This window comes from Varanus komodoensis, unplaced genomic scaffold (genome assembly GCF_004798865.1).
Source record: "Varanus komodoensis strain SLA01 unplaced genomic scaffold, ASM479886v1 scaffold76, whole genome shotgun sequence".
Lineage (NCBI taxonomy): Eukaryota > Metazoa > Chordata > Lepidosauria > Squamata > Varanidae > Varanus > Varanus komodoensis.
The window spans coordinates 2,457,324-2,484,972 of NW_025336429.1; the positions used below are offsets into that span (position 1 = coordinate 2,457,324).

At 44.5% G+C, this 27,649-nt stretch overlaps 1 protein-coding gene across 1 annotated transcript; it reads right to left on the reverse strand.

Annotated features, from left to right (window-relative positions):
• Positions 1 to 55: 55 nt before the first annotated feature.
• Positions 56 to 27,596, reverse strand: LOC123035094 (zinc finger protein 19-like). The gene is made up of 10 exons (XM_044452965.1): positions 27,563 to 27,596; positions 23,491 to 23,588; positions 21,113 to 21,350; positions 18,747 to 18,867; positions 17,358 to 17,440; positions 15,440 to 15,566; positions 12,290 to 12,385; positions 8,593 to 8,751; positions 6,454 to 6,582; positions 56 to 5,230 (listed from the first exon to the last, which is right to left on the reverse strand). The coding sequence occupies exons 3-10, from the start codon at positions 21,188 to 21,190 to the stop codon at positions 4,080 to 4,082; spliced, it is 1,944 nt and encodes a 647-aa protein (XP_044308900.1). The 5' UTR covers positions 21,191 to 21,350; positions 23,491 to 23,588; positions 27,563 to 27,596; the 3' UTR covers positions 56 to 4,079.
• Positions 27,597 to 27,649: the final 53 nt, after the last annotated feature.

Here is a 27,649-nt window from a genome sequence, read left to right on the forward strand (position 1 = left end):
ATGAAATCTGAAATTGTGAAAAGCAGCTTACAGAATGTTAATGTTGCCAGAAAGAAACATTTCCATTTCATGACTCTTTATTTTCGTCAATGCACTAAAATATGTATACAGTACAATCCTTTAAAAGCAACCCATGCATAATAAAGGCAGCCACCTACAACAGCCAGCTAGTTTTAAATACACACACATACACAGGTCCTACAGAAGGGCAAAAGAGGAGATGGGGTTAATCCGGAGGAGGAGATCCCGTTTGGATCTGACACTGAATGAGCAGAGGCCAGTGGTCAGATGCTTTTATGCCCGAATTTTAAAACATGGTTGACAAAGCTACAGCCCAAGGCCTTTACATTTGCAAATTCACTTCTCTTAGAAGTGTTCAGAATGGAGTCCTCCAATCAAAGATCTTTTAATAGGCCACGAATGATCACAGTGATTATTCCCCATCTACTTCTGGTTGCTTTCACTTGCATATGCTAACTTGGTTTGTAAGTTATTCCAAAGTGCTGTATTCTACAGGGTAAATAGCAATCATATTAAACATTAAAAATTAAAAGTCGTGGGTTGGATCCAGGCATAAACCCACTGAAATCAACAGGCCTTAAGTCGTCATGGTCAAGTTCATGCCTATTGATTTCAACAGGTCTGCTCAAAGTATGACTAAGATGGGATCCAGCCCAATGAGGTTAAAATGAGAAAAAAATCAATGTAATACAAACAGTGATAATGTGAACTAAGTACAAATAACAATAAACAAAATCTAAAACAATACTAAACACACAGAATGCATGTGAGACAGCAGAACTTTGAAACAAGTAAACATTTTGTGAAAATATTAAGGTCACAAGAGCCTGGGCTGTGGAGGGGTGTATTCTTAATTTGAGAAGCTTCACATCTCAACCCCTGGTCTCAGACCCAAGGACCTTTGGTAGATGATAAAATGCCATCCTTGGTTCAGTCACATTATGGGTAAAGGGTTCCTTTTAGGTTTGGCGGTAAGTTTCAAAACTAGCTTATGACGCACTTGTTTTTAGCCTTTCCGGCAAGTCTCAAGACCAGAGCATGTCTGTGAGGGTAGACCAGGGTGTCTTCGTATGACATTCAACAATACATCTCAAATAGTACCAAGTGCCTTTAAAAATGACCTACTTACACCCCAATTTCCCCCATTAACTAGTAAGTGTCAGTGTTTACTAAAACAAGGTTAAACCATCTAATAAGAAATAACTTTCTCCCACGTTATCTCACCTATGTGGGATAATTAGGTTAGATTGAGGATTTGCCTCCTTTGTGACTAGTCCAGTTCTGGGTGAACCTGCCTACCCTACGGCTCCACCCCATCCGCAGCGCTCCAGACCCTACGGGGCATTTCCAGGGGCTGCCACAGAAACGAGGAAGAGGAACCCCCAGTTGCCATCGCACTCGCCCCCTTAAATCTGGGCCCAACCCTTTATCTCACATTAGCCTGAAGAAGATTAAAAAGGTTTAAAGGGCCATGCATTACGGCATTTTTTTAAAGTTATGGGCAGTGTCTGCTTAACTCTTTCTGACTATTTAATATCTCATCATTCAAAAACTCAAAATGCATTCATGGAAGGCAACGTACTCGCACAGAGCTTCTGCTCACGCCCATCTGCCCTTCTGACTGCTCACAAAACACCCCATGCATCCACTACGCTCGCTTTTCCTACTATTAATCATAGTTCTAGCTTATAATACAGTTACAGCACAATCCTACGCATGTTTTATTCTGAAACAATTCCCATTGTATTCAAAGGACCTTACTCTGTAACACTGCCATTCCCAACCTGGTGCCTTCCTGGGGTGTTGGACCACACCGTTCCCAGTATCCCCAGCCAGCACAACCCACTGCCTGCTCACTGGGTATAATGGGAGTTGTGGTCTCGTACCTGGCAGGTGGCAGGTCGGAGAAGGCCACCCCCTACGGTGTCTTTTCCAGCAGCACCCTTAAAAAGACAACTGGAATTTTGCATGGGAAACACAGCCTCGAGAAAAAAACTTAAGTGTCCTTGCGGAAATGGAGCCGACCCATATACAGCTTCCCATATATCTGCTGTAGAGTTAAAAAGCATGAAAAAACCTTTTCATGCTTTTTTCACAGCTGCTGCTACCCACAATTGGCTTGATCGTTTTTCAACTTTTCAATTTTCAACTTTTATTCTCCTTTAGGGGTTAACTTGTTGGGACGCCCATTGAAGACTTGTGTGCTTCTGCCTTGCAGTGATTAACCCATTGCTTCCACACATACGAAAATCCATGGCCTTGTATGGGGAATTCCCCGGAGAAGATTCTGTCTGCTTCCGTGGAGGGAATTCTGTGCTGTCCTAGACAATCCTGCACAGACTTACCTTAATGCCACAAAAGGCATACTTAGGATCGCACTGCCAGCCTTTGTGACCTCTGACCCAGTCATTTCCCAAAATCCAAAGTGCAGACTTAGCAAGCTTTTACATGAAAGTGGGGCTTCCCATTTCTTCCCTGTGTATTAGCATAGGATGACTGACTACATCTTCTTTTCTCAGTTGGGATTTTCAGTGACCACAGTTTAATGCGCTAAAACCCATGGACGTAAATGGCCTGCAGCATAGTTAAACCTACTGAAAGAAATGGTCTTTGGCATGCTCAGCTCTTGGGCCGGACTATGGAAACTGCATGCCAGTACACGAAAAAGCACAACAAGCTCTCTCAGATATCCATGCATCAAAAAGCACACTGTCCATGCCGGCTGGAGATGATGGGAATGTTGTCCAACACGGTTGGGGAAGATGGGCCCACAGCATGGTTCACGAATGCCAGCAGACTATTTTTGGGGACTTGCTGGTTCCAAAGCTCAATATAAGAGAACATCTGCTCTTCCCTTGGGAGTCCCTGCTGTCTCCAGGTTTCAACACAGCTCTTTTGCGTATTTGAAATGTCTGGTTCGGGCTATTATTTGTAACAGAATTTAACCCAGCTGAATATTTCCAGCTAGTGTTGCAATGTATGTGCGAGGGGTTTCTTTGATTTCAAAAAAGGACACCCTTCAAAGCCCCTGTGATATCTAACCTGCACAATTCCAGATGCCGGCCACTGAAATGCGGTTCTGAAATTTAGGTTGCAAGCCGATGTATATTAAGAAAGAAAAAAGTTTCTATAGCAACCAGGATTCCCTGGCTAGCATGTCCAGGGAATCCTGACTGCTGTAGGATTTTTTTCTATCTAAGTATTCATTGCATCACAACCTACATTTCTTTAATTTTGTGTATGAAATAATTATCTTTTGGTCTGATTATGTCCCTCCTGCTGCTTTTATAACTTCGCTGCAGAAAAACATTAATCACCTTACAAACGTAACAGTCTGCATCCGCCATCTAGCAATATCAAATGGCTCAGCCTTTAACAACTTCCCTTTAGAATTTGGGGTTTTGTCAGTGTATTTCAGAGAAAGGAGTATTTCTCATTTTCTTTATCCAGACTGAATTAAACCTGATCCGATTTGAAAAACGGGGAGGAAGGAAAAGTCTTCGTATAACCCCAACCATTGTTCCTTCTTCAAGAGATGCGATTCCTACCTCACTAATTAAGTTGCTGGATCTCATGAAAATGCTTTGCTTCCAGCTGGCCTGAAAAAACAGGAGTATCAATTTGGAAGCAAAACAAAAACAAAAACACACACAATTTTTAAAGCAGCTGAGTTTGAAGCTTCTACTGAAGGCCATTCAAAACAGCAATCTGTAATCTGTCTCCTTTTTCCTTCTCCAACACAGACATCCTAAAGGTAACCTTTGAAATTCCCTATATTCTTGCCCCGGTAAATTGTGGACATCCACTCTATGCCAAGCAGTGAGTGGGCTGAGATGGGAAGGCTCAAGTCCTATGTGAGTAACTGGAACTAACGTCATTCTTTCTAAAGAGTCTTTTTCCAAGCAAAGGTCTTCCGAGTCTCCCTCTCTCAGGCTTCAGAGCAAAGCATCAGTTCCTGGAAATGCAATCATATTCAAAGGAGCAGAACACAACTATGGCTTCTCAGTGGAGCAGGTGGATCGTGCCCAGCAGGGCTGCACTTCCCATGCCCAGAGCACTCACAGTGTTAAGGTGCTGTCCTCTGTGAATTCTTTCATAACCAGGATGGCTTGTTCTCCGACAGAAGTCTCCTCAATCGTCCACAAGTTTGGCATGCCCCCTTCTCCTGCTTCCGTGGTGGATGTATAAGATGTAAGTGGCCAGTGAAAGGTCTCTGCAGGGTGAGTGTATCCATAATAGGTTTCTTGAGTGAACCCTCCGATATCCAAGAAAATATTGGTTCCGACCGATGTCTTGGCCCCCCGAGAACTGTTTTTGTGGCGTTTTGCATCATGGGTGTTCTGATGCCTGATGAGATGTGAACTCTGATTGAAGCTCTTCCCGCACTCCGTACATCTGTATGGCTTCTCCCCCGTGTGGATCTTCTGGTGCCTCAGCAGCGTCGCAAGGTCATTGAAGCTTTTCCCACATTCCGTGCATTTATAGGGCTTCTCCCCTGTGTGGATTCTCTGATGTCTAAGAAGGGTCCTGCGATCGCTGAAGCTCTTTCCACATTCCGTGCATTCAAATGGCCTCTCCCCTGTGTGTACTCTCCAGTGAGCCTCAAGGTTCGATTTATCACAGAAGCTCTTGCTGCAACTGGAGCACTTATACGGCTTTTCTCCAGTGTGGCTTCGCCAGTGAGTCTTAAGACTGTACTTGTTGTAAAAGCTCTTGCTACAGCTTGAGCAGTGAAATGTTTTCTCTCTGGTTTCCACATGGGTTTTCTGATGTGTAATAAGGTTTGTGGTCCGGTTAAAACTCTTCCCACACTCTGGGCATTTGTATGGTTTCTCTCCCGTGTGGATTCTCTGATGTCTAAGGAAGCTGGTTTTATCACAAAAGCCTTTGCTACAGACAGTGCATTTGTAGGGCTTTTCTCCTGTATGGATTCTCTGGTGCACCTTTAGGCTGGCCTTACGAGTGAAGCTCTTCCCACAAACCTTGCACTGGTTCTTCCTCTTGCCTTTGTATATTTTTGGTTGAACTGGAATTCCACTGAAGTCACTGCCTTGGCAATTGGGCTTATTTTTCCACTCTTCTGCCTGATCTTCCTCATTTCTTCCAGGCCTTTCCTGATTCTGATAGTTCTCTTCAATGTCTTCATCCTCTGTATCATCTGACAAGACCTCATATGGTTCCCACTCGCTTCCACTCTCCCAGCCGTCACCTAGTAGATGAGGAAGAGAAGGAGAGAAATATTTAAGAGGGTAAGGAGGATCATTCAAGATCAGACAGAACAAACCATATTTATTTCTGTGCTGGATGAATTGTTCTGCTGCCTACAAACCCCCTGAAAAGTTTGCAGGCTGGGGATCGTGGGACTCATAGTCCAACCTATCTGGAGGGCCCAGGGTTGGGGAGCCCGGCTTGCAAATTTCCATGTTGCTCTGTTAAAACTCTTGGTGTGAAGACAGTAAATGTATGAAACGCAACAAAAAGAGAAACAGCAGAAGCAAAAATTAAATCCATCAGATGGGGTCCAGATTTAAACTAGATTAACTTGAGTGGGCTTCCCTCTCATAACAGCTCTCCAGAACCCAGAAAAGGCTACACAAAGGATCAGGAGACATTTCAGACTGGGCAGAGCCATTGCATCGGGAATCAAGTAAAACCAAGTAGTGAGAACTTCCACAATCAAAGCTCTTCCATGAGTGGAAAGTTTCTTTCTCTTACAGAAGGAAAATCCTGGCTCCATCCTATGAAATTCAGCAAAGCAGATGAGACCGAATCTGGGTTAATTTACATCACCTGCTGGAATATCTGTGCAAATCAGAAAGTTTTTGCCTGGCACCAAACCGACATCAGAATTGGAGAGAGGTGAGCTTCATTGCACTGATAGGATGCCATGATGATGATGATGATGATGATGATGATGATGATGATGATGAAAACATTTTTATGCCGCCCCATTCGCCGAAGCCTCGGGGCGGCTTACAACAATAAATTAAAACCACATAAATTAAAATATAGACATAAGAATTAAAAAGGTCCTTCTCCGTGGGCATGACCCACTAAACTTCTGAGGGTGATGCGTGAATGCGGGGACTCGTATGCATGTGTTCCTGCCCAATAAAGTGCAAAATTAGCCCCGATTCTCTATCATGGAGGGGGAGGGAATGTTCTCCTGGGATGGGCTGTTGACCCATCAAAAAATTCAACTGGTGGGTGAAGTTTGCAGCGTTGTAGGGACCGTGCAGTGCTTCCTGCCTTTGCCACCCCTTCCCTTTTCTACCTCTTGTACTTCTACCTCTTGCACAAGCACGCAAGGCGGATGAGAAAGTCACTTCCAGGTGGGTGGAGCAGAAGCAAGTGGGGGCCCGAAGCATGAGGGAGCTGGCAGAGGGCTGCAGGTGCCCCCCCACCCCCCCGTGGCCTGGAATGGGTACTCACTCTCGGCCGCCTCGTTCACGAAGGAAACGGTCTCCTGGGACCCTCCTGGTAGAGCCTCCAGCGATTCTTCCAGTGCAAGGCCCTCTTCTTCAAAGTTCTCTACGCTAATCAGGGTCACTGTCTCATTATCTATGGGGCAGAAAGAGGGAGAGAGAGATTCCTGAAAACACGCTCAGGTATATTTGTACGCATTTAAATGATCCGTACTCTTCAAGATGGGTTTTTCAAACTGACTTGAAGAAGAACTAAACGGAGCCAGTGTGGAGTAGTGCTTAAGAGCGCAGGACTGGGACTCAGGCGATCTAAGTTCTAGACCCTGCACGGGGTGACTTTGGACCAGCCACAGATTCTCAGCCTACCTCGCAGGGTTGTTGTTGTGGGGATAAGACTGAGAGGAGGAGGAGAATTATGTAAGCTGCTTTGAGTTCTTTGGCATAAAAAGCTGGGGTATAAATCTAAGAAAAATAAATGCATACATGAAAACAGGTAGAGGAGACATTTTATTTAATTATTCCTGTATACTTCTATCCCCCGATTTGCTCTAGCATGGATTCCAAGCTAGCTTACAGAAATGGCCTCTCCATTTTATCCTCACAACAACCCTGTGGGGTAGGTTAATTAAAGCGACTACAACTGGCCCAAAGTCACCCCGTCGGCTTCATGGCTAAGAAGGGTCTGGCAGCCAGATTGCCCAAGTCTCAGTCCAGCGCTTTAATGGTGACATCACACTGGCTCTCCAATTTAATCTTCCCAGGACAGTTCAATATAATATAAGTGGGATATGCGACAAAATGTTGTCGCATTACCCACATCTTCCAACAGTACTACTCTTGTCCTTGGTTCTCAGATACGCAGTCAAGACCAGCTGCCACAACCATCACGCACAGAGCATTTATGTGTTCAGCTTTTTGCAAGGATTGGAGGTAGAAAAGCATCATAGCAGAGAACATTGTTATTTTGGTACACGGTTAGCTCGACCGACACTTCTGGTGCCAAAGCATCGGGCTCCAGGTTTATCTTTACACATTCTGAAAAAAGCAAATAACGGGAGATGAGGCAGAGACATGCAGAACGAGGCCTGGGGTGGAGAAAGCCGGGAGGGGGATGTTTTCCTCCCCCTCCCAAAGGAGTCATCCCATGAAGCTTGGTGGGAGATTCAGGACAGACCAAGGGAGAACTTCTTGTAGGGAATGCCCTCTGCGACGTGTGAAGAAGCAGTGATGGCGACCCATCTGGGTGTCTTCCAAGGGAGACTGGACAAATTCACAGAGACGGCTACGCAGGACCAGTCATCCAGATGGCTACAGCGTTCCCCCAGGATCCTGCACCCCAGTTGCTCGGGCGCATGGAGGGAAAGGTGCTGATACACTCATGCACCGCTTGAGGGTTTCCTGTGGGCAGCTGGTTTACCACTGTGTAAACAGAACGATGGACCCTTGGTCTGATCCTGCGTAGCACTTCTTATGCTCTCGAACAACGAAAAGCTACCAATCCTCATGTTTATATGCTACCTCTATGTATATACATTGATGGGGAATATGGTTTGGTCACTGTGCAAGCAGTATACTAGAGCGTCTGATCCAGTATGACTTTTCTTGTCATAATCTCATGTTTAGAGCCGAACCAAGATACACCAGGGAAGAATCAGCATGTCAGAGGAAGCTCTGATGTTTATAGACGTACAAGCTATTTAAAAAACAAACAAACAACACAATCCTGTGCATATTTACTCAGAAGTATGCCCTATGGAATTCAGTGGAACGTGAACACAGGGTTGAAACCTGAGGGAATAAAACCAAACAAACTCAAAATAGCCCAATGAGAATGGGGCAGCCTCAGTAGCCATGTGAGTGGGAAAAGAAAATCAGAAAAGGGAACTGGCAGAGAGTGGAATGCCCTGACTGAGCACCTTACAGCAGAGGAGGGTAAATTGTGGCCTTGGAGAGCCACAACTCCCATCATCCCCTCCCCATATCCCCTCCTGGTGAAGGACATGGTTGGCTGGAATCCTTAGCTATAGGTGCAAACAGCCCAGAATATTAATTTAGTTGTGGGATGTATTTGTTGTCCCTAGTCATGGATTTCATAGAAAAGAAGGATAAAACCCCCAAGCAAGCGCACAAGCAGAGTAGCCAATACCTGCTGTTTCCTCCTGCCATGTCTCTGCCGGTTGGTTTTCCTCTGGCGTCTCTGCTGTTTTTTGATTCCCAACATCCTCCTCCACCTTTTCAGGTTCACCTCCTTTTGACGCCATCTCTTCAGCTCCTCCATTGCTTTTATTGTCCCAGGCATCACCTGCTGGAATCAAGCCCATCAAGTATGTAAGGCAGAAGTGGCGCCTTAAACCTCTTCCTTCCCCCGCAATGGTCTCAGTGAAGAGGCAGAAATACTGTTGGGAGGAAGGCAGACTCTGACTTGCATCGGATATCACGAGCAGCATGGTTTAAGCATCTCCTAGTTAAGAGCCTCTTGATGCAGGTGAAAGAGGAGAATGCACAAGTTGGCTTGAAACTCAACATCAAGAAAACTAAGATTATGGCAACCAGTCCTATCACTTCCTGGCAAATAGATGGGGAAGAAATAGAGGTAGTGACAGATTTTATTTTCCTGGGCTCCAAGATCACTGCAGACGGGGACTGCAGCCAAGAAATTAAAAGACGCTTGCTTGCTCCTGGGGAGGAAAGCTATGGGAAATCTAGACAGCATAATAAAAAGCAGGGACATCACCCTGCCAACAAAAGTGCATATAGTCAAGGCTATGGTTTTACCAGTTGCAATGTATGGCTGTGAAAGCTGGACCATAAGGAAAGCTGAGCGCTGAAGAATTGAGGCCTTTGAATTGTGGTGCTGGAAGAGACTCCTGCGAGTCCCTTGAACTGCAAGGCGATAACAAACCGGTCAGTCCTAGAGGAGATCAACCCTGACTGCTCTTTAGAAGGCCAGATACTGAAGTTGAAACTCAAATACTTTGGCCACCTAATGAGAAGGAAGGATTCACTAGAGAAGATCCTAATGCTGGGAACAATAGATGGCAAAAGAAGAAGGGGACGGCAGAGGATGAGGTGGCTGGATGGAGTCCCTGAAGCAGTCGGTGTGAGCTTGAGTGGACTCTGGGGGATGGTGGAGGACAGGAAGGCCTGGAGCAGTGTTGTCCAGGGGTCGCAATGGGTCGGGCACGACTTCACAATTAGCAACAAAGTTAACATTTCCACTTTACATCCATTTTCCAAACCAGCCCAGGAATACTGGATTGTTCATTGTGACATGGGAACCCATACTTCTGAGGAGGAAACATCGCAGACTTTCCCCCCAGACTTGGTTTCAAAGTTTGGGTTGCTTCCCCATCCACAACCCAGAGTTTTGGGCATAAAGCAAAAGCAGCCTGCGAGCATGAGGCAGACACTTGATAGATCTCACAGATCCTTTTACACTCTCCGTGAGGGTTAACTGGCCTAGACGCTTCCAGTAATGGCAGCCGCTGTTTTATGAATGGCTACCGTCTCCGTCTGCTGGAGGAGAGCTTTGCAGATACCCTGGACTGACAGGAAGATGAATGAGAGAGTCCTAGATCAAACCAAGCCAGTGCTTTCTGTAGAAACTAAAAGGACAAAACTCAAGGCTGGCACATGACTTGGGACACGTCACTAGAGCACAAGGCTCCCTGGAGAAGACCATCATTGTAAGCAAGGTCAAAGGCAGGAGGAGGAAAGGAGGGCCAACCATGAGATGGGCAGGCTCACCAGGGAAGCCCCTTGAATTTAGGAGTCTTGACTTCAGAAGAGCTGAGCAGGGCTGTCATGGACACGACCTTTTGGAAGGCTTTCACTCATGGTATTGCCATAAGTTGGAAACAACTTATTGGCACATAACAATAAATTATCACCATCAGTTCTGTCTGCATTGAATTTCCAGGGCCTCAGTGTTTATCATTCTCCCCAGAAGACATCATATTTTATTATTTATTATTATTTATTTATTAAAACATTTCTATGCCACCCCATTTGCCGAAGCCTCATATTTCATTTATTTATTAATTATATTTGTATCCCACCTTTTTTTCCTTCCAAGGAACTCAAGGTGGCTTATATAATTCTCCTCTTCCTCCTCTGACTTTTACCATCGCAGCAACACCCCTGTGAGGTGGGCTGAGCTGAGAGACTGTAACTGGCCCATGAGTTCCATGACCGAGTGGAGGCTAAACCTCAAATCTCCTGAGTCCCAGCCCTGCACTCTTAAGCACTGCACTGCACTGGCTCTCACATCAGATGTACCATTATTGGATTTTAATTTTTTAAAAAAGTTTTATTTCTTTATTTAAAACTTTTATACCCTGTCCTATACATAAAAGTCTCAGGATAGTCTCAGTGTTGCCATATAGATCTTGGAAACCCTCAGTAATGCTTTAAATATTTAAATTAAATATTTTAATTTATGTGGTTTTAATTTATTGTTGTAAGCCGCCCCAAGGCTTCGGCGAATGGGGAGGCATAAAAATGTTTTAATTAATAAATAAATAAATATTGAGGCCTGCTCCAGAATCAGTGCATGAGCCTTTAAGGTGCGACAGAATTCTTCGCTGGCTAAACCACACTTTATTTAAATTCCCTTATTTCAATATTTCCAGGGTGATTTTTAATCACTGCGGAGAGGATTACATTCACTCAACACTGGAAAGGTAAAGAATTACCCACCGATGAACTGATTCTAAAAGAGATCCTGGACTGTGCAGAAATGGATTGACTCTATCATTGAAGGAGAAAGAAGATACTGACTTCTATCAAACTTGGGACTCTTTTTATTATTGGCTAGAGAAACGGGACTTTGCATAGATTTAAATATGATTTTAAGATATCATAAATGGAAAAAGAAGGGTGTGGGGGCTGACCCAGCGGGCTCGATGTTTTGGATGATGGATGTTGTTAGTAGTTTTCTTTTTCTTTTTTAGGATTATAATTTCTCAAATAAAACTTATTTAAAAAAATATTTCCAGGGTGATTTTCACGGGTTCTGTTTGGACAATTCTTCTCTTGCTATTTTATTATTTTATTTTAATGTACTTTATACACTGTCCTTCAACATAATGAAGGGAGGCATCATTATATACATAAACAGATGAGCCTGCATTCACAGTCTCTTTGTTCTTCAATCAAGGAAACCTCAACTGAATCATCATTCCTGTTTCATCCAAATCCAGAAAACAGAGGCAGGTTTGGAGGGTACCTTAAGCCCAGGGAAGTTCTCAGCTACTCTAGGCTTCAAGTTGCCAAGGTGGCAGGAAGGACTGGGCCCAGCTAACCATCAGGCATAGTATTGGTTTTCAGTGTGACACCGCCTCCTCCTCCTCTTTCTCCCTCAGTCCTCCAGCTGGTATCCCAGGAAGCACTGTGCTGGGGCACTGAGGGGAGCAGGACAACCACTGCCAACAGTGGACACTCTGGGCAGTTGTCATCCGCTTCCCTGCCCTGCACTGCTGCCAGTGCGAACAGAGCAGGACTGCATAATGAATTGGGAGCGGAGGCGGAGAGGCAGAGGCTGCCCAACCTTGGACTTGGAAGCCCAATGCTCGGTGGCCCAACGCTAGACAGGCAGAACTGCCCCTTCCCTCAACCCGACCAGTGAGAACTTCAGCAAAAGCCCTGCTCAGCTGTTCCTCTCCAGAAAACAAGACCACATAGGCCTCTTCCTTGCTGCCTGCCTGCCTGTTCTATCCATGCCCCAAGTACGACGCTCGCTCCCAGGTGTGAGAGAAGATTTAAGCAGGGAAATCTCCCACCCTGACAAGGGAATCTCACAATTCTCGCAAATGGTGCCACCACACACAAAACCGCCTCGCTACCTGTTGGCTTTGCTCGTAGTCCTGAACTCTGGTCAAATATTTCTTTCTTGTCTTCCAACCAAGAGATAAGATCTGGTTTAGGAACTGGAGGTCCTTCTGAAGTGGAAAACAAAACTAGGATCAGTTATTTCAGATGCTTCTGAGCAACATTTTCCTTCTAATACCACTTAGAAAGTTTACCTTTCTTTACCTAAAACTGTACCACCTGTACAAAAAGGAGAGGTATTAGAAGACTTGCAATAACCTTGAGGTTTGCAGAGGCTCAAAAAGGTGGTGGCTATCCTGAACCGGTGCCTGGCTGAGGTGATGGGCTGGATGAGGGCCAATAAACTGAGACTCAATCCAGATAAAACCAAGTCGTGTTGGTGGGCAGTTTGGGTTTTCAGGTAAATGATTTTGGTCCTGTCCTGGATGGGGTAGCACTCTCTCTAAAGGACAGGGTCTGCAGCTTGGGAGTGCTCCTTGACCCAGAGCTATCCCTAGAGATCCAGGTGACCGTGGTGGCAAGGAGTGCCTTCCTCTAGGTTTGGCTGGTCCATCAGATACATCCTTACCTGCACAAGCACTGCCTAGCAACAGTGATACATGCCCTAGTAACTTCCCGGTTGGATTATTGTAATGCGCTCTACATGGGTCTGCCTTTGAAAACGGTCCGGATACTTCGACTGGCACAAAATAAAGATGCCAGGTTGCTGTTGGGGGCCGGTCATTATTCTCATATAACGCCGGTCCTCTACCAGCTACACTGGCTCCCAATTGAAGTCTGGGCCCAATTCAAGGTGCTGGTATTAATCTATAAAGTCCTAAATGTCTTAGTTCCAGAATACCTGAAGGATCGCCTCCTTTCCTATATGCCCTCATGCCCCTTAAGATCAGCAGGGGCGGCCTTGCTCCGGGAACCCTCCTTGAAGGAAGTACGGAGGGTGTCTACCCAGAGGAGAGCCTTCTCCACAGTGGCACCCAGACTATGGAATATCCTCCCCAGAGCGGTCGACCTGGCTATGACATTATACTCTTTCCAGCGCCAGGTAAAGACCTTTTAATTCAACCATCATTTTAATAATCAAGGGTTTTAGATGTTTTAAGCTTTTTTTTGCCTTCCTTTTTTCCTTTCTCACAGTTGCATTTTCTATTCTTTTTAGCTTATGATGTTCTGTTTTATATTGTTTTAGTAATTGTGGTTTTATTATTGTATTATTCTAATTTTATAATATATAAGCCATCCTGAGCACTTGTCAGAAGGACGGGATACAAATGTTTGTAATAAATAAATAAATAAATAAATAAATAATAAATATCACTTCTTTGAAAAAAACAGTGGCAAGATGGAAGAGAACAGCCCTCTTGTCATTTGCCTCTGAACATTGAGATCCCAACTAGCAATCATAGCCACAATTTGTTGCTAGACCTTGTCTTCAGCCAAAAAGCAAGAAAAGCAGGGGCCCTATCCTCTTCTACAGAGAATGGATACTAGGGGGATGTATATCTATCTAGATCTTTCTATCGAAAGAGTCATAGGCACATAGGAAGTCGCCTCACACGAAATCGGACCTATGGTCCACTTAGTCCACCCCTCCCCAACCTAGTGGCCTTCAGAGGCATTTGGACCGCAACTCCCACAATTCCCACCCGGCAGCGCCACTGACTGGGAATCCTGGGTGTTGCAGACCAGAAGCGCCTGGAAGGCACAATGTTGGGGAAGGCCTACCTAGCCTATTGCCAGCACCGCCTGGCAGCCACGCTCCAGGGATGAGTCCTTCCTAGCCCTGCCTGGAGATGCTGCGCATTGAACTTGGGGCCTTCTCTATGCGCAACAGGTGCTCCAAAGCCAAGCCACGGCCCCATCTGAGTCCTGACAGAGACTGGCCAGGTCGAAACAGATAAGCTTTTGCTTTTAAATTAATCTATAATTTATAAAGTTTTAAATTATTCAACATGTATTCTTACAGTATATACATTAATATTATATAAATTAATTATATAAAATAATAAATATTTTATTGTGACATTATATGCACACATGGCCTGCGAATCAGATACTGTGCCTTCGGGATTCATTTTGAAGAAGACTGCCTAACCCCCAGGACTGGACCGACCAGGCGGCAGAGCCTGGGTGGTAAGTGGGGGGCAACGGGGGCAGCCCCCGACCACCGAAGCTGCCCTGAGGGAGGTGGACACTGCCCTCGCGCCGCTTGGATTTGGCATAAGATTCAGCTGCCGGTCCAGGCAACTTCTGCAGGCGCCACCTTGGCCTTTGCCTCAGGCAGCAAGACATTTTGGGCCTGCCCTGCTCATCCTAATACGGTCTTGTGAACTGCCTGAAGAGCTTCAGCCAACAGGCAATACTGAAATGTAAGAAATATTATTAACAATAATTATGACATATATTATTATTAATAATAATAGCCATTGAAGAAGGCTGTAGAGTAAAAACGCATTTGCCATTCCCTTTTTAGACTGTACATGTTGGTTTGTTTACAATAAATAATCTTCTATCTGTCTGCATACAGATGTGACTATAGTATTTTAAAGTTGTTTTACCATAATCTACAGTTGTTGTATAGTGCTGTATTATGTTCTGTTATGGAATTTTATATATTTTGCTGTATTGTTTTCTGTAATTCCCAACATAATCTTCCAATCTCCCCCCACTGCAAAAAACACACACACACACACACACACACACACACACACACACACACACATATTGAAGTTTGTTCTTGTGTGGTCAGGATATGTGGCACCACAATTTTTTCTACTCTTTTAAATTAGTCACCCTTTATTTATGTATTTGTATGGCTATCCCTCCATCTTCCCTTCCAAAGAACTCAAGATGGCTTACATAATTATCTCCCCCACACCTCATAATCTTATCCTTACAACAACAACCCTGTGAGGTAGGCTGGGCTGAGAGTCTGTGACTGGCCCAAAGTCACCCAGTTGGCTCCATGGCTGAGCAGGGACTTGAACCCAGATCCCCTCCGGAGTCTCTAGTCCTGCACTCCCAACCAGTACCCTGCGCTGGCTCACCACTGCCATACACTGAGACAGCAAATTCCTATTTTTTTCTCTTTTTATCTGACAATGATAAGAAGACATTTTTTTCCGTAGCTAGAAGCATCAGTCAGCAAAAAACGAAGGACATGTTACCCAGAGAAGAAACGTTCCCATAATTCTCCACCATGACTTCCCTGTAGAGAGCCCTCTGGCCAGGATCAAGCAAGCCCCATTCCCCCTCGGTAAAGCGTACTGCCACCTCCTCAAAGGTCACGGGGCCCTACAAGAAAGAAAGAAAGGAAAGATTTATATCCTTGCAAAGAGTCCTAAACAATGTCTAAGCATTCTTCTTTCCCTGGCCCCTATGAAAAGTAAACTGGAAAGCATCTGAGTCCGACTGGAAAAAGGCACCCTTCCAAGGTCTTTTATATTCTTCTCCAGGGAAATTAATGATCAGGATCAATCACAGCCTCAAAACTGAAAAAGGGTGACATCATTTTCAGTGTAGCTAGTTAAGACTAAAAGAAACAACTGTCAGACAAGAAGAGCAATTCGGTTGGGGAGTTTAACCTCAGCAGTCTCTTTTGGTAAAGACCGGGAGCTGGTTGTTTAATTTCATCTCATTTCTATTCCTCCCCATGGCCAAAGCTCTCTGGGTGGTTTGCAGCAATCCACAAAGCATGGAAATAGAATGCAGTAAAACATTTTAAATACTGAGAAGCATTAAAAAGTTTAAAACAGCCACAACTAACAAGAAAGAATGGCTGCGTAAAAAAGCAAAACAAACGCCTGGCTATGTTTTACGGGGTAGCGCACACCATCACTGGAGCACTGAATGAGATGCGGAGGGTTTTTTATCCCATGTTAAGATTTTATTGTATCCGCTTCATGTGGTTTTTATTGTTTCTGCCACTTTGGGAAGGTCCCAGCCTTATAGGCGGCCGAGAAATTATTTCAGATACGTAAGAGTCAACAAGCGGATCTCTCCACGTGACTGAGGAGCCATGATGGAGTAGGCTCCTTTTATAGGCCTGGCTGGGAGCTCCTTGGCTCCTTGTGTCACCTGACACCTTCTGTGGTGGCTTTGTGGAGCAGCCAGGATCAGGCCTCGAAGGCTGCCCTGCTCAGGCAAATGGGTCCTGTCGGAGAGTGAGAGAGAGAGAGAGAGAGACACGTACGTGTCTTTCAGCTGCCCACCTGCTCTGCGCATAATTATTCTTTTTGCTTTTGCTGGAACAAGCAAGCTTCCCCCTTGTCTTTGCCAGACACTTGTAAGAAAAAAACATGTATTTATTTGCAGCATTTGCTCGCCAGCTTTCAGGGCCTAGCCTTCAAGTACAAATGATAACCAAATCGTAACTCAGAAACTAAAACAAATTGGTTTCACTAAAAGAGACTTTCATCCAAACCAACGTGAGTTACTTCAGAGGAAAGTTTTCTTAGGATGGAAGTGGTAAAATGAAACATAGTCTTTTCTCGTCAACAGAGATCTAAGGTGTGGGACAAAGCTTTCCCTTTTCCCACTCCTTGCCTTCAGGATATTTTTTCCTAGTTTTGGCACTAGCTGTAGTCTCCCGGATTTTATTTTTTTAATTTGTATAAATTTGCCACCCATTGGCATTATGTTCTCGGCAGAACTTAGCTAGTGGAATGGTTTGACCCTCTTATGATAATTATGATGAATTTACAAAATTTTAGAACACAGGAGTATGAACAGAAGCATATTAAAACATGCAGAATAATCTTAAAACTATAACAAAACGTCAAGCTAAAAGGAAAATATCTTGGTCCCTCTTCCAGAATGCAGAGGGTGGTGATGCATTGTAACTGCAGCCTACTGGGACACAACTCTTCCCCACACATAATACCCATTCTTTTTTTTCTTTTCTTTTCTGCTGCATTTTAAGTATATTTTGATTGAAAATAAGTAAGTAAAGATTGGTGTTGAAAAATCAGTAAAATCCACAACCTTCCAACTGGGAAATTTGCAGCAGGGGAGTCAGATGCATGGGGTCTTTGTAACAAAAGAAGAAACATTTAAAAAATCTCTTTTTGAAGAACCTTCTCCTACCTGATCAGACTCTACTGTGTCAGTTTCCACTCCTCCGCAAACTGGAGAAGCCCCAAAATGCATCTCTGGTGTCACCCCTCTGCCTGCAAAGGAGATAAAAGTTACCATAAAATGTGATGGCAAATTAGTTATCCTTTAAAAAACCTTCATATTTCACTTTCTTGTGTGAAGAGATTTATTTTTTATTTCTATACTGCCCTGTAGACTCTCTGGGCAGTTTACAACCATGTGTAAAGCACAGCAATAAAATACAGTGCAAATAACATAAAACAGCTATGTTAAAAGAATTTGACATTAATTTAAAATAGCTTAAAATACCGTAAAAATATGGTAAAAAGACCCAGCCGAGAAGAAGAAAAAAGGCACCAGGCTAAACCCATCAGGCCCCTGGATGACCAAAGAGATCATTAAAGGCCTCCACAAAGATGGCTGTCTTAACCTGGTGTTGAAATTTGGCAAATGTGGTGCCGTATGGGCCATAGCAAGGTTGTTCCAAAGTTGGGTGGCCAAACAGATACATTTGCCTCTTCAGCACCAGCTGAAGGTGCTGTTTTGATGCTGATGGTGATGTGTTCACATCCCAGGTCAGCCTTCCTCACCCTCATTCCTTCCAGATTTGTTGGACTACAACTTCAATTCCCGGCCATTGGCACCTTTCGGATGACGCAGCTACTGTGCCTAATTCAAACTGGAATTCCACAGAGTGGGCCACCAGCCCTCTGAAATCCCGGCAGCCTGCCAGAGGGTTTTTCTTGATGCACACAGCAAGCTGATGTGGCTACAGAGAATAGGAAAGTTTTACTCCTTCGTTTCTTTTGTTCCTACCCGGAGTACAAGTAAACCCCCCCGCTTTGGGAATTCCTGCATTTTCCTTCCAAGCTCCTGAAAAAACATCATTGATATAAATTGCCCAGGCAGCATCAGTGGCTGAGTGGTATAGAAATCAATCAATCCATCAAATAATTAAGGCGTTTTCTCCCCTCCCCAAAGCATAAAGATACATTAAGTGTTTCTACTGTTACTCTGCAGAGGAGGCACCTTCTGCTTTCTTGAGTGCAGCGACTGTGCAGTTAGGTTGGAGGGCGAGTCAGACAAGAATCCTGGTCCTACTTGTTTAGGGCTTTGGATAAGGTCCAGGCCCTTAAGAAAGGCCCAGCAGCACATAGCCAGGTAGTCCAGTTCCCTCAGCATAGGTGTATATGCTGGCAGTTGACTGCTCCCATCACCAACCTGGCCGTGATGCTCTGCGCCCAGTGTAGCTTCCTGCCCAATTGCAAAGGCAGCCTCGCATAAACCAGAGTCCCCTGAACAGCAGACCTCTTGGCAAGAGGCAGCACTGAACTTGCAGTCACAAAATATCCAAGACCTCGAGCCACAAGGAGTCCTTACCGAGATCATCGGCGGCACTTCCACGCTCCTGCGTGGTCGCCTTCATCGGCGGCTTCTGCCACACGCCCAAAGGTGCCCCATCTGCCCTGGGGGAATTCGCAGCCACGTCCACCAGCAGCTCCTGTTGCAAAAAGAAAAAGGAATGATTGCTGCGCTGTGCAAGAGGGATAAAAGGCTCTGCCTCCGGGAGTCTCTCCGTTCTGCTCTGACCTCTTGTGCAAAAGCTCTCTAGAGCCAGCAAGTGACCCAGATGGTGAGCAAGGAAGGCCTTGGCAGAAAGTACCTGGGCTGCAGAATTCTCTTCCCTGCTTTGGGAGCTCTTGCCACTGCTGATGTTTATTTTCCAGGTAAAGACCACACTGCTTTGATTCCACTTTATTTCAGGATTCTGAACAAGATTAAACTCTTCCCTCCTCATTCCCTTTCCCTTGTGTGTTGTTCTCCTGGCTTATCTCCTCCTCTTCCTTCCAACTAAACCAAGAAAATATCTTTCCAAGAAAATGTCTTTATTATGTTTTTATGTTTTATTATTATGTTCAAGTGAGGCTGACTTTGTGGTACAAATGAAGAGTCCTGCACAAATCACTAATAAAAGAAACAAGTGCAGTAAGAATGCAGGCCATTAGGAAAACAAAGTTAATGATCCAAAGTTGATTCCAAACTTGATACCGCTCCTCTCTTTCAAACTGGAAAGCACAAACCACACCTTCAAGGTGGGTTCTCTTCTTTCAGGGCCAGTCGTCTGGACCATCTGAGGTTTCTCAACTGGTTTAGTTGACACCAAATCCCTGAATTAGATTTGTCCCCTGCCAGTTCATAGAAACATAGAGCAAGTCAGAAGGGCCCTCCCAGGTCATCTAGTCTGACCCCTGGCTCCAGTTGGGTCTGCTCATGACATGCCCGCCATGTGCATGTCCAGCCTATCCTAGAACATCCTCATCAATGGGGCTTCAACCACCTCGTGTGGAAGCCCATTCCATACCCTCGGGGTCCTAAATGTCAGGAAGTGCTTCCCGGCATCCAAACTGAGCCTTGATTCCCAGAACTTTGCTCCATTGCAATGCATCCTGCCCTCCTCCACAGGGGAAAACAGGTCTCTACCCAATTCCGTGTGACACCCCCTCACGTATCTATCTATATGTCGCCAACAGATCCCCTCCGAATCTTCTCTTCTCCAGGCTGAAAAGACCCAGTTCCCTCAGCCTCTCCTCAATTCATATGCTCACTAAATTTTGCAAGTGGACTTGAAAGTATCCACTTCTCAACCACTGTCTAGCTTATCTCCTGGTTCTCTGGCCTTACCATTTCAGCGGCAGATTCTTTATCTTTATCTGATACAGAATCTGATCCTCCAAATGTTGAAGGCTCTTTAATAGAAGGAGGGGGGTTTTTCTTTACAGTTGTGTCTTTTTAGACTCCAAGCCTGTGGTCTGATGGATTCTAGGTAAGCAGATCCAGTAGCATTTTTAAGCACCATAAAAACACTTCAGCTAAACAAACAAACAGGGTTTTGACAAGATTGTGCCAGGCTCTTCTTATGCTGCAAGGATCGTATTTTTATTTTTAGATGACAGGAAATTCCTGTTTTGTTCTTTGAAGGACAGGATAAAAACAAACAAACAGGGAAGGAATGCATAGTTTCCTGGAAGAGTTTTTTATCCAGATGGTCTCAGATTAAATCTCTGGTGAGAAGAGTGATCTCCTTAGAAGAAATACATGTATGCTTCTTTTTCGCCTGTGGAACATGGGCCTTAGTACCATAGAGCCAGGGGAGGTTGGGTAGAGCCCACCTACTCCGACCCCTGCAGATTCCAAGGAAATCCAGACCTTAAAAGCCCTCAAGAGGTGTCTGCTTGAAGGTTTTGAGTGAAGGAGAATCCATCACTCTATAAGGTGGTTCATTCCACAGACAACCCCCTTGAAAATGGTTGATGTACCCCCTTGGATAAGAGTAGGTAACTTGCAGCCCACCAGATATTTTGGCCTTAAACTCCCATCATCCCCAGCTAGCACAGCTAATGTGAGGGACCATGGAGGCCAAGCTGTCACCCTCTGTCCTTGAAAATACTGGAATGCAACACGGTTACCTGATCTTCCTCGGGTTTTCCCAGTAGGAATTTTTCTCCAAGGCCCACTTCCAGGACACAGTTTTCAGAGCAGTTTTTCCCCACTGGGTTCTGTCTTACTTTGGTCAGAACCGGTTCTCTCACAAGCCTGTCTGGACTCAACATCTGATCCTGTGGTGCTCCATCAAAGCAGAACACATTCTCCTCACCCAGAATGCTTTCTCCATTTCTTTCCCAGCAGCCCCTGCTACCTCCAACATGGATGGCAGGAGGTGACTTTCCAGGCACTTCAGAGCTTACCACGCCTTGCCCTTCTCTGTTCACCCCATGCTCCAACTGGAGACTTTCTGCCAAAGGATCGCCTTGTTCAGCCCTCATTTTCCGTCTCTGCTTTGAAGGCAAATGCAGCTGGGATTTGGAAGGGAAGAAGCGGGAAGCACACCACTTCTTGGGCCCCCAAAGTCACTAACACCGTTGAATGGAACAGTGAAAAAAAAGGGAAATATGGATGATCCCAGCCAGCCAGAGGAACTTCTCTCTGCAGAAAAGAGAGATAGACACACATGTATTTGTCTTGTACTATAATTTAAGCATTTTATAGCCTGATCCTTTTTAAAAATATGTTTTTTACTGATTCTGTTTTAACCTAACAACTGGTTCAAACAAGATGACAAGCTATTCAGTTTATTTATTATATTTATTTACTGCTCCTATAGCCCTCCAGGACACAAGCATATAACTATCAAAATTATATAGCAATTATATACAGTCCAGAACAAACATATAACAATTTTTTAAAAACCACCATAAAATTCATCAAATAAAAAATTCGTATAGTAAAATACAATAAATGCAGTGCACCCTGACAGATAACTACAACAGTCAGTAAAATTACCTCAGGTGCAGCAGTGATAAAAACAGTCATTAAAATTTCCTAAAATATAAAACCTTAAATCAGTAGTTCTTAAAATGTCTGGGGAATAAAAATGTCTTTACTTGGCGCTGGAAAGATAACAATAAAGGTGCCGTTGTTATATGCCAATGTTGCAAACCATTATATGCCACTATAGTTTATTGTACTGTGTGAATCTGGTCTTTTTTCTTTGCTGTTACTCACCACTTATTCTGTGTTATTCTTATTTTGTTATTCTAGTCATATTGTTATTTTTAATTGTTCACTGCTCAGAATCTGTTTAGATATGGAGCAGTGCAGAAATGTTGCAAATAAATAGTATAACATGAATGCCTCACAACTGAAAATAAGGACATGTTGGTAAAAATTCCAATCCAAAGAATCGTAAACTAAGGCTCAGAAAGGGCTGAAGACTCAACCGTGCTTGCTTTAATGTTTATTATTTATTTATTTTATTATTGATCTTGTATGCTGCACCCCTTAGCCATAAGGTTATCTAGGCAGCTTGCAATATATTTGACGGTAACAGACAAAATAACCCCGTTAACAATGATTTTAAGAAATATGTAACAAAATATACAAAGAACAAATAATAAGAGAAAGAAAAACAACAAACATAAAAAGTTGGACTGAAACATTGAACATTCAGTAAATAAAACCATTGAAAACACCCTTTAGTTAAAAGAGAGTAAGATTGTAAATAAAAATTGTATGGCAGGTGAAATTCATAATGCGGCGGTAGCAATGATAAAACAAGTATAAAATCCATTCAAACCAAGTCAACCCACTGGGCAAAATAGTTAGAGAAAAGGAACATTTTCAACTGGCTTGTAAGAGAGAAGATGGCGCTCCAGTGGAAGTGAATTCCACAAGTGGGGTGCTATTTCAGACATGTCATAATGTGCCATCACTGCCACAAACACCAATAGTCAACTCAGGTGCTGCATTCCGCAGCCGAAACCAGGCCACTGAGAAAAAAAGAAGCTATTACCATGCTGGGTAGTTTTGCAGAACTAAAGGAAACCTGCAGGGGGAACCTTTCCCCTCCAAAATAGTCCAGCAAGGATTGGGCACAGGCTGTAGCCACAGAAATGCCTGGGGGGAAGCGATGGAATATTCTTGGAAGAGGGCACAGTTGGCTGACCCTCCTAACTCCGTGCTCGAACATCTTCTTTCCCCATCCACAAAATGATCAAAGACCGGAGTAACTTTCCTTCGAGGAAGGGTGAAAGCAGCCGACTCAGCTTACTGTTTTGGGCTTTAGCTCCCATCAGCCCCAGCCAGCACAGCTGGTGGTCAGGAATGGAATACTGGGAATTGTAGTCTCAAAATATCTGCAAAGCGACAGGCTGAGGAAGGATGGTATATGCTGGAGTGACCAGACTTGCTCAACGGAAGAGCCACGTATGGTAAATGTCAGATGTCTGAGAGTGGCAAGTGGGCACTCACGGGCACTGGTCAGTGGCAAGCAGGTGCCCGCGGGCAGTAGCCGTGGCAGGTGGGTGCCCACGGGCACCCTGAGCAGTGATTGGCAAGATGCAAAATAAACTCAAAGAGGTGCATGCAGCTCCCGAGCCTCAGTTTGACCACCCCCGGAATAATATGCTAAAAGCAAACTCGTTTGCGAGTTATGACGGCTGTCCAGCCATTCCTATGAAAAAGGAGCAAGGAGGCGTCTGTATCCACTTGCAGTTCTGAGTGTGATCTTCTAGAGAGCTCAGAAAGTGAACTGAAAAGCACACATCGCTGCGTACCTGAGACGTACCTGAGAGGAGACCGGCTGCCGAGTCCGTTGTGTGAAGGCTGACCCCTTACGGAAGGAAGGCGTAGGAGGAGCCAAAGCCCCCGCAGAAGAGATTATTCCTGCAGAAGGGGAAAAAAACCCAAGGTCAACAAGAACAATCTAGTTAGCAGCCATGAGGGATATTTGTGCCTCAGTTTTGCTACTCCAACTGTTATTTCTGTAACCATGGTATACAGTTCTTGTCTAGCAGGACACCATAAATGAATTATTTGGGACCTGTAATTTCCACTGAGTTTGGTCCAATGATAAATCCAGCCCTATTGCAGGATGCCTCAAGGGGTGCATGCAGATAAAGAGACGGGTACTTCTGCTATTCTAGAAGAGCCTTGACTATTGGACGGTATAAAATAAATACATATTTAATTATAATTCTTTCTATTGATAACCTGCCTTCTTGTCCTTTCAAGGAACTCAAGGCAATTTCTACAGTTTATTTATTTTATTCATTTATTTAAAACATTTCTATGCCACCTGTTGTGCCAGAGCACCTCTGGGCGCTCAAAATCATAAGCTAAAACCATGATAAAGCTGATTGCAACAACAATTAGAACACAATACAAATAAAATACAGATAAAATACAAGTGTAGTGGCATCAACTACTAATTTTTTTTTAAAGGTATGTCTTTGCCTGGTGCTGAAAAGCATATAAAGAAGGTGCTGGGTGAATGTCCTTGGAGAGAACATTTCAAATATGGGGATATATATTTCAAATACAATTCCAAATATAGTTCCCCTCCTCCCCTCAATTTTATCCTCAGGACAACAACCCTGTAAGGTAGGTTGGACTGCAAGTCTATGCCTGGCTCAAAGTCACCCAGCGAGCTCCATGGGCAAGTGGGAACTAGAACCCAGATCGCCTGGGTCACGGTCCTGCACTCATAACAACTAACCCACATTCTATGGGGCTGCACCACTTAAAAGAGATCTGTTAGGGCCTCATTTTACTGGCCCTTTGAATTTTTAAAAATGTTTAGAAAATCAGCAAATATGAGAAGTCCCTGTTATGTTAACGTTGCGAGTCATGCCGCTGTTTTATTTATTAGATTTATATCCTACCTTTTTCCTTTTAAAGAACTCAAAGTGGCTTACATCATTCTCCTGCTGCTCTCAGTCTTAGGTTTATAGCTGGTTTATTGCAGCCCTTATGGTGCTTTTAGATGAGACTGTTTTTAAATTGATCTTTCCCCCTAATCATTATTCTGTTCCTTTAAGTATTTCCTATTCTGTCTTCATTGATGTCAGCCATTCTGAGTGCTCTATAAACAGAAAATAAATTCTCAAATGCAAACACCAATACCTAGAAATAATAGTGATAAATAAACTTAACCATACAATTAATCCGAACAATAGTAGTGATCATTTCACATTGCCGAGGTCCCATTTCTACTCGCTGGACAATGCCTTCCCTTGCACTGTGGTCCGGGCCCTTCCTGCACCTGGCGCAGAATCAGGGAGCGCTATGAAGCTGACTATAACTTCAAAAAATGTAAGGCTGTTTTAATGGTTCTTATGCCTGTTGGCCAACAGGCAAGTACACATAGGGTTGAACATAAAAATAGCCCTGCCAGAACAAACACCAGAGTCTATCTAGTCTGGTTCTCAGTTCACAGCTAAACAGCTGTCTGTGAGAAGCCCACAAGCAACAGAACCCTCCTGCCCATGTTCCCCAGCCATTGGGTATGCAGACTGCCTCTGCTTCTAGAGGCAGTATATAGCCCTCAGATTCATAAGGCATTGATGACCTTCTCCTCCATGGATGTGTTGTTTATTTATTCGATTTACATCTTGCCTTTTTTCTTACAAGAACTCAAGGTGGCTTCCATCTTTCTCCTCCTGCTATCCATCTTATCCACACAACAACACCCGTGTGAGGTAGGCTGGGCTGAGAGTCTGACTAGCCCAAAGTCACCCAGTTAGCTCCACAGCCAAGCAGGGACGAAAACCCAGGTCACCTGAGTCTCCCATTCCCCATTTAATGCTGTCCAAATGGGTGGCCATCACTGCACCTGAATGAAATTAATCCCATACGAGTTTAATCTTGTATTGTATGAAGAAGTCCTTCCTTTGACCTGAGATAAAACAAGGGCCATCATTCACCTGTTTCTCCTCCCTGAATAACATAAACTGGTCTGCAGTTTTATGCAGGCTTCCATGCAAATTCTTCTGAAGACAACAGATTTAATTTCCTTCCCCAACACAAGTTTTTTTTCTTTCTGGAAACCAAAGAATGTGGATTGTCTCTGGGAAGTAGGGGCAGCCTAAGCATATGTGCCCATTCAGAAGGAATACTGCTCCTGTATAATGATGATCTATTTAGCTGTCGCAAGGAACAGCTGACTCTTTTCCTCAGATCTGCTTCCCAGATACTAGCTCTTTCACCTCCTTCAAATCCTTTCTTGGAACCCGTCTGGGAATGCCTCTGACATATTTCCCCAATCCCCGTATTCTGCTGTAACCAGGTTATTTCAGACTCTGAACTCATGAAGCACACAAGTAATAGTTTTCTTCTCATCTGCATCTGCCACGAGTCTACATTCCCGATTTACTAGAGTGAAGAAAAAATTGTTTAAAAAAATTCAATTCATTTTGAATTTAAATTGAATTTAATTCCATTTTTAAAAATTCCGATTTAAAAGGAACTCTAAGCGTGTATACTTTTGCATTTTAAGGGCACAATTTTATGCGTATTTAGAAGAAAAAGTCCTTCGACTCCCAACAACGGATAGCCAAGATTCTGTTTGGCTGCAGAATCCTGGGAGCTGCAGGACTTGCTTTTCTGTCCAAACATGCATGGGACTGCACTTTAAACTCGCTTTAAAAATTGCACCGGCTTGATGACAGGATTAAAATGGCCTTTGCTTCTGCTTCCCTGAGCGAAACATATTAACCTTGAAATAAGCACGATGTTGTTGTAGAAGTGGAAGAGTACAGCTAATAAACAGAGCATTTGTAAGCACGTACAGCAGACCTGCCTCCTGACTCTACGGCGTTATTAAGCGTAAGGAAAAAACGATGCTGCATAGTGGTATTGGCCCAAGTGGTATTGCATTCATGCATTCATGCCGGCCCGAGTCCTGATGCTGGACCTGTTTGTGGCCGCCCCGGTTATGTGTAATTCTTTGGGTCCGGTTACGTGTAATTCTTTGGGTGGCCAAAGTCTACCGCCCTGGGGCTCTGTGCGTTGGCTCAAAGGTCCAGCCGCTGCCGCACCTCTCACTGCCCAAAAGAACTGTTCCCCCATTTAACTCCCCTCTCCCCCTCCCCAGCTTCTCCTGTACTGAAGTTACTGACTGTAAGTTCCTCCTGGGCAGAGACCTGTCTCCTTGGGGTTTATAGAGAACCTTTCTGGCTAATGGGGCAGGATGGAAAGCTAACAGATAGATAAACCATGTTGTGAAATCAGCCCTCTTTTAAGCGCTAGGCTGGTCACCACCGGCGAGCTGAGAGGGCATGCAGGTGATCAAGCAGAGAGAGGCTGCAACACCCCGTCTTTCCTCGGAGCCCGCCACAGAAACTGAATGAGTGCAATTCCGAAGAAAGGAAGCCCTTTTCTGAATACCCAAATATAGAAATGCAGCTCTCCTCGTCCGCCAGCTCCCCGCAGGATAGCAAAGAACCTGCATGCTAGTAACTCGCCGGTGGACAGCGGGGAAAGCACAGGGACACGCTTCTTTGCAAAGCCCCGCCAGCGAAATAATGAATTAAATAAATCCATGCAGTCTCTACCACCATCATGCACTTGGGAAAGGAAACCTGGGTAGGGCAATCCCACTGCTGCAAGTCACCCCTGGCCTTGGGATAAACATGTGTGCGGTTTTTTGGGGATGGGGGGGGGTCTCCTGGTCCCTCCCCCCGCATCCACCGCCGCTTCTGCATATTCGCTCCATCCCCTAACCTATTAAAGGGCCGAGCGTGACACCGCTTCTCTAGCAGGGGAGCCAGTTCGGTCACACGAAGACTGTATTTCTTAATTGAGTTTTAATAACTCCCTGTGGCAGCTCCGTCTCCCCCCACCCACCCTCAGAAACTCACCAGATCTGGCCCAGCCATTGACAGACAGTGGAATCTTTCCCACAGTGGAAACGGGGGGAGGCGATGGAATTAAAAGCAGGAAGTGAC